This window comes from Solanum lycopersicum, chromosome 10, assembly GCF_036512215.1.
Source record: "Solanum lycopersicum chromosome 10, SLM_r2.1".
NCBI classification, from domain to species: Eukaryota; Viridiplantae; Streptophyta; class Magnoliopsida; order Solanales; family Solanaceae; genus Solanum; species Solanum lycopersicum.
The window spans coordinates 57,236,930-57,244,680 of NC_090809.1; the positions used below are offsets into that span (position 1 = coordinate 57,236,930).

Below are 7,751 nucleotides of genomic sequence, written 5' to 3' on the forward strand. Positions count from 1 at the left end.
CTAATATACTTAGTGATTGTTTAATACTTAAATATTAAATAAGTTATTACCATATTTATTTACATATAACAACATAATTGGTAGACAAATAGAAAAGATAAACTTTCACATGTATTCACTCAAAAATAGTCTAATTAATTTTCATATGTATAGTTTGATAACTACAATTCGTAGCTACATGTTATGGAGAGGAAAGGGGCGAGCGAGACTGGAAGAGAGAGGAGAGAGAGGCAAGCGAGAGAGGGCAAAGAGTGGGAGAGAGGTGAATTGTATATGTATGTCGGTTAGATAATTGCATATCAAACATATGTATTTGTATATATGGCAAGTGAGATTGGGAGAGGGGGGAGAGATGCGAGAGAGAGAGAGAGGAAAGAGAGTGGGAGAGAGGTGAATTAATTGTATATGTATATCAGTTAGATAATTGTATATTATACTTATGTATTTGTGTATGCTGGCAAATTATACATATTAAAAAGGGAAAATTATATATAATAGCAAACTAATAACCTAAAATAAATGGAGTAGCTAAGGTTTGATTTAATTGTGCTCCATAGCAAACGTTTGCAAAAAATTGTCAGGCGCCTCTCTCCCAAATATCTCGCTCGCCACTCTCCTCCAATCTCTCGCTCGCTTCCTCACTTTTTATACAAACACAAGTGTATAAAAATTGTTTCTAATTGTATAAAGCAGATAAAATTGCATAAATACATATATTTTTCCCCCTTTCTTCCCTCTTCCAGATCTCGCTTGCCACTCTCCCAAATCTCGCTCGCTACCCTTGCCTTTCTCACATGTACAAACAGAAGTGAAATATACAAATTGCGTTTCTGTTTGTATAAAGCGTGAGAAAATTGTATATACACATGCAAGTACATATATTTTCGTCCTATACACCTATAATTATACAATAAAAATACTCCCCTTCCCAGTTTCTTTTGCCTTTCTCTCTTTCTCGTTTTATACAATTTTCAAATTGTATCTAATTTCTCTCTTTCTCGTTTTATACAATTCAATTAATTGTATATTTCTTGTCAAGTCTCTTATGTCTTTCTCTCTTTCTCATTTTATACAAATTCAAATTGTATATAATCGTTCTATACACTTATAATAATACAATTTGTTTTATACACTTCATTTTTATACAGTTCTCTACCCAAGTGTCTTTCTCTTTCTTGTTTTATACACTTCGTTTTATACAATTTGCTTCAACTGTTTATGTATAGCGAATGATACAGTTTCTATGTTTGTTATGGAGCGCAATTATGCAAACTTTGCTATAACATACAAGTATAAATTTTTTATTTGCTATATGTGAAAGTCGTCCTATTACAAACGTGACTAATTATACAAACTCGAAATTAGCTCACCTAATTAATGTATAATGTTAGTCGCGAGTGATAATTATAGCAAACTATAACTATGATGAATAATTAAATAATAAATTTGCTTAACCGCATAATTTTTTCAATAGAAAATAAGTTAATAAGTTATTTATGTATAAAATTAATATAACATTTGATTGATAATGTAAGAACCCGCATAACTAATACATAATGAAGAAATCTATACGTATTATATGTAAGATTTATGTATACATAAGATAGAATATGAAATAACTAGTAAATGAATAATTAATTCACCCATAAGTAATATACACATAAGAAAATATATACATCGATTCACTCGCAATTCATTCTTAAAGTATATTATTAATACATATATAACTCTAACCAACTCCCGATACATATCAAGCATTCTTATAACCATTAGGTGCTCAACATACATAGTTCATTCAGGTAAAATCATTTTAGAATCTTTTCAATGTATATAAATTGTCATATAAATATTTTATTTATCAAATGCTCAATTTATAATCTAAGATAAAGTTTTATATTCTCCAAATCCTTTATTTTCAATTTATTTTTAAAAATATATATTGCCTTTGGAAGTTCTTACCGTTAGTATGACGAATTCAGCTGAGGGCTTCCTTGTAAAAGTGGGATAAATCGGATCATTTTTGTATCAATCCTTAAGCAAATTTTCTTTAAAAAGATGGTATCGCATAGGGGTGGACATTCGGTAATTTGTTTCGGTTTCGATTTTTTTTTTTAGTTTTTTCGGTTTTCGGTTCTTGTACAATGTGTACCAAACACCGAATCAAAATAATTCGGTTCGGTTCAGTTTTTATTATTTCGATACGATTTTTATTATTTCGATTCGATTTTGTTATTTCGATTTGTTTAATGAGCCTGCTAAGTTGGACTTTTAAAAATTTACAAATTTTTTTGTTTGGTTTTTTAGCCTAATAGGCCAAAAATAGTTACATAAAAAAGTGTCTTTTACTTTTTAATTTTTTATTTTAAATTATAATATTTATTATTTAACATTAATAATTAATATAAAATGAATATATATTATAGTATAATATATTTCGGTAACCGAAATATCGAATAACACAAAATTACATACCGAAAATCAAATCAAAATACCGAAAAATATAAAAACATATACCGAATATCAAACCGAAAACCGAAACTAAAATACCAAAAAAATTCGGTTCGCTACGGTGTTTCGATTTTCTGGTGTTTATGTCCGGCCGCAGTATCGCATTCATCCTGATTGTTTCAATTTTCATAAAGATTTATTGAACACAATTATATGCTTCAGAAATGTTGAATTTTTCAAGAATTCTCTTCTCTCTTTTTTTTTTTGATGTTTCAATGAGCCGTATAAATAAAATGTAACAACATTATCAAATGCATAGATGAATAAATTTGAGAAAAAGAAAGAAACAAAAATTAATGACTACTTGAAAAAAAAAGGGGAGTTAACAAACCACCTTTGTGATGTATACATACATGACAAGAACAGATGATCCTGTAAACTACGTTACCAAATGAAGAGAAGAAAGATATCAGACACATTTTCTAACCGCGCAATCCATTTTTTTTTTAATAATTCAATATTTGAAATTTACTGACTTGACTGCGTAAAGACCTTTTAATCCATATTAGGACGAGAGAAGTGACGAGAACCTGGTGCAGCATGCAATGAATTAGGTCTCCATGCAGAAGCAGTAAACAAGCAAAGATCTTTCCATCCAAGCTTAAGTGTTCCATTATCCTCCACCAAAGTGTATCCATGAGACGGGAACATTCCGAGTAAAAGAGTGGCTTGTGCAGCAGCATTACCTGCAAGAGACAAGGATCTAAATCCAGATTGTTGAAGCTTCTCTCTCCAGTTGTTGAATTTAGCATCCCCGCTCCTTGATGGACCTCCTACGGCTAGTACATTACGTATCTCCTTTGATAATAGTTGTTGCTCCACCACGTGTCGTTCTTCACTCTCCTCCCCGTAACACGCGCCCAGTGAGTCAAATAGAGCTGAGTAGTAATGTATTGCCTCTACAAACCTCCCCAGGAATGAACCCGCGTGGCTCAGATCCTGCTCCACCACCGTCACCACCTTTGGAGCCAACCTGAAGTAAAGCAAATTAATCAAACTTAAATACAAATACGCACAAGTGATGTGGTAAAATTACAACCAATACTTCATCTTTGAATTTTGGACACTCTTTAAAAAAACAATGATTGTATGGATATTTTATTATAATATCATATTAATTGATATTTATAGTATTACCTTTGTTCTATATTAACTAATCACCATACTAAAAATATATATATCCCAATTATTTTGTCCACTTACTAAATCAAATAAATTAATTAAAATTTTCTCATTATATCTCTATAGGTAATATGGAAGCCTAAAAGAATTTAAAAGTTGCAAAATATTATTTTTCCTAAAGAGTTCTTAAGTTACTTTCTATCTATTTCAATGAAATCTATTCATACATGTCCTATGCTATTTAACATATTTTTCATATTCTATCTTGAGAGAGTTCATCAATATAGATAAAAGATATATTCGTAAAATTAATCATCTTATTGATAGTAATTTTTTTAAGCACGATATAAAATGGAAAGTGATCGACTAATATAAGAGGAAAAAAGTATTAGGTTTTGAAAAAAATTATTTGGGAGAATAAGTAACTAATGCTAATAATGAAACATAAAGAAATTTTTTTTATCTCTTCTTAATATATTTAAAAAAATAATAAGTAAACCATAAAAATCTCTTTTATGATATTAAGTATGAGACTAAAGTTCATTTTCACTCCCCAACGTTTCTATACTTTTTGGGGCGTGCTCCCATAAATTTGACATATTTAAACTTCTTTTGTTAAAAAGAAGAGAATTCACGGAAAATTAATCAGGCAGGAAGGACTCAGTAATTCATAGAGAAGACAGCTTTTGCTTCAAAAAGTGATTGGCCTTTTTCTCTTCCTTTTTTCAGGTTTACTGAAAAAGAGAATCACCGCTGGTCAAAGAGAAGCGCCGTGTAATAAAGGGAAAAAAATAAATACCTATACTAGCACAGATCATTTCTTAAAATTAATTAATTATAATATATATATTTACAATATTGTTACATCTACAACACAATTTTCATATATGAATATGAAGATTCTTTTTTTGCTTACGTTAAAGCTGCATGTTAGTTCTTTAATTTCAAGTTATGGAAGGTATACGTATTTGACTAGACAACATGGAACTTTCAAATAAGAAAATAGCAGTAACAGTATTTTTGAATTTGGTGATATCAAATATGTTAAAAGCATTTCTTTTTTTGTAGCTAGAAAAGTAAATTTTGTAAAGTATTTTTTAAAAAAAAAATTGAATTCAAACATAGAAGTTGTGTACCTTTGTAAGAGGGAGAGTGTATTAGGGTCGCTGCCAGTAACATCGTAAAGGGAATGTTGCAACCAATGAACTGCTACAGCTTCTCTTTTGCTCACATTCAATTTCTCAGGGTCTAAGTTTCCAACTTTATCAGCAACTGGTAAAAACTCGAAAGGAAGGCCTAATCGTTCGGCAAAATCGGATAGTCGTTTGCCGGTTGCTTCAAGAGCATCCATCGAGGTTCCAAGCCCCGTGAGCCGAACGTAAGGAGGTCCACCGGGCCTGGAAGCCAAGATGTGGAAAAGACCGGGCCATTGAAGACCTTGCATTATATCAAGGTCGATTATGTGTACCCGGTCTTCTCTCTCGAAAGCTTCTTGTATAGCTTGATTGGCTGTGAAATGTGAGAATTTGATGAAAGGGCTGATTCCGTTAAACACCTGGAAAGCAGATGCCATTTTCTGTGTGTAAAGCATGGGGACGCTGGTCATTGGTAGGGCTGCGTATATTCCTAAGCATGAATTCAACAGCCTTGCTGACATGGCTTCTGAGAAATATGCTGCAACACGCTGTGCAGATGTGCCGAACGGTGTGGAGAGTTCGGATACTTCTAATAGCATTTTATTTGCCTCTTCTAAATTATCAGCGGATACGGCTTCTGCACATTGCAATAGCAAGGTCAGAAGGTGTAATCCTTCTTCATCCCTCTTCTGTTGTCGTTCTTCTTCCTTTTTTTCTCGGTACGTGTTGATCGGAACTGGTGGAGCTGGGGTTGAAGTTTTTGTTTTGGCGCTATTGTCGGCTACCGATGTTGGAGATAGAGAACTAGAAGATTGCTGCTGCTTCTGTTGTTGATCTAAGTCTACTGCGGCCTGTTGCTGAGAATGAGAATGGGGAGATTCTTGTTGTTGTTGTTGTTGCTGCTGCTGCACTTGAGGAGAAAGTGTAACAAATGAAAGATCTGTTGCAGTAGGATTATTGCCGCCTAGCTGCTGGTGCTGGTTATGAGAAGGCGCTACCGGAGCGTTATGGCTGTTTGGCAAAGCTATATCCCAGTTTAAGTATTGATTATTTGAGGAATCAGGAAGGGATAAAATATTGTGCTGCAATAAATTGGCATTATTTTGGGCCTGTTGTAAACCAGCGAGCTGTGCCGGAAGCGATTCTTTTCTTCTCCAGCACTCCATGGGGTCATTTTGATCAGCACCGCCATTATTATTACTAGTGAGAGAGCGAAGCCTGTACTCGAGAAGAGATGCGAGATACGGATTGCAAGGGTGAATAATCTCCCTTACATTCTGTATGAGTTGGGGCACCGATACTTGTGCGGAGCTGTTGATTAAATCCTTTATAATACTGTCAATCCATGCCGTTGCCGACGTACTATCCTCCATGGAATCGATTCTTCCAGTTGTAAGAGGTGAAGATACAACAGCTGCTGCAGCAGCAGGAGGTTGTTGCAGTAGTAAACCACTGTTTTGGCGGTTTCTATCTGGAGGAAAAAGCGGCAGACCGGAGAAAACACAAACAGATGGGGATTGACTGTTGTTGTTCTGGGTTTGAGTACCTTGTGGCTGATGATGCGATGTTATGGCGTCTGTGTAAGTTAGGTTTGGGGTTGAATTAGAAAATCCGGTATCAATCCCAGGCCCTCCTCTTGACGTCACACCGCACAAGTTCGTGGAAGAAGGTAACATTTGCATAGTGGAGTAGTTAGAAACCTGAGTCGTCATCGTCATCGTCGTTGTCAAATTACTGTTCATACCATGACCAAAATTACTATTACCACAAACCCTTGAATCACCAACCTGAGAATGAGACCCCCCTATCATAGCAGGCCGGCGTAAATATCTATGCTCTTCACCGGCGCCGGTCTGGATCTCCATGTCAGACGCCGCTCTCTTCCTAACCATTTTTCCGTTTTCACAGTGGAAAAGTTGCTTGCTTGTCTTCTCACCACTACTATCACCGACGACGTTCACACCGGTGCAGTTCTCACCACTCACAGGTAAAGCCTTGGCCATGTTTACTATGAAATAGATTCTCAAACTCTATGAAATGTTTCATCTCCATCATATACTGGGATCGGGTTAGTAAAATCAGCTACCTGAATCCAAACATATAGCGATGAAAAGATTTAGACAGCCAGCATTGGGATTCTGTGGTTTAATTTTCTCAATCAAATAACCACAATGCAACACAAACAACACGTTCTTCACCTAGGGCAACTCTACTATACTTGTTTATAAACACTTGACTGGTTGCATTTTGGATTTATATGCAATTTCAGTATTGACAATGAGAAAGAGGCTAAGAAAAATGGAATTTATTGACGACATAAAGTACCGAAGTTGTTGAAAACTTATTAATCATATCATATAAAAAAACATTTTGTAATCCATGAGCTATCTTTTCCTCTTTTTCCCCAACAATTATTATTGCGGCTATTAGTGCTACGAGTCTAGATTTTTCTATGTATATTGCAAAAATGTTGATATTGTGAACATATAATAAAAAAATATTTTATAGTTATGGAATGAAGAGAGTTGGGCTTTTTTTTTTTTTTTTTTTATGAGCAGTGGAGATAGGTACCTTTCTCTGGCAAGTTAAGTGTAGGTGTTGGCTGAAATGATGGAAACTTTTGTTTTCTTCTTCTTTGCTTTCTTTCTCATCTCGATTAGTGAGGCGTCTTCGTCCGTTTGACTTTAGCTACTTATTATTTCTTCAACTTATATGTCCGGTCCACATGAATTTTTAACTTTAGAGTCATGGTAAGATAATATATAGAATAACAAATTTTACACAACATAACTTAGTTCATACGGAATAACTTCTTCTTAATCAAACGATTACTTAGATTTAATTTTAAGTAAGTAGGCATTTCGATCTAAAAATGTAAATTTTGAAGAAAATAATTAAAAATATTTTTTTACGATATTGAAGTTGTGTTTAAATATAAATATAACTTTTAAAAAATGTGGAAAAAGAAATTGTTTTTGTTTAAAT

General features: G+C 33.8%; 1 protein-coding gene across 2 annotated transcripts; it reads right to left on the minus strand.

Moving 5' to 3' along the window:
• Positions 1–2,791: 2,791 nt before the first annotated feature.
• 101255150 (GRAS family transcription factor 15) lies at positions 2,792–7,483 on the minus strand. 2 transcript variants are annotated; one of them, XM_010329394.4, is made up of 3 exons: positions 7,338–7,483; positions 4,767–6,852; positions 2,792–3,481 (listed from the first exon to the last, which is right to left on the minus strand). In XM_010329394.4, the coding sequence occupies exons 2-3, from the start codon at positions 6,767–6,769 to the stop codon at positions 3,004–3,006; spliced, it is 2,481 nt and encodes an 826-aa protein (XP_010327696.1). In that variant the 5' UTR covers positions 6,770–6,852; positions 7,338–7,483; the 3' UTR covers positions 2,792–3,003. The 2 variants fall into 2 exon arrangements, with proteins under 2 accessions (XP_010327696.1, XP_004249012.1); XM_004248964.5 differs by lacking the exon at positions 7,338–7,483 and having other exon boundaries at positions 4,767–7,283.
• Between the last annotated feature and the right edge of the window lie 268 nt (positions 7,484–7,751).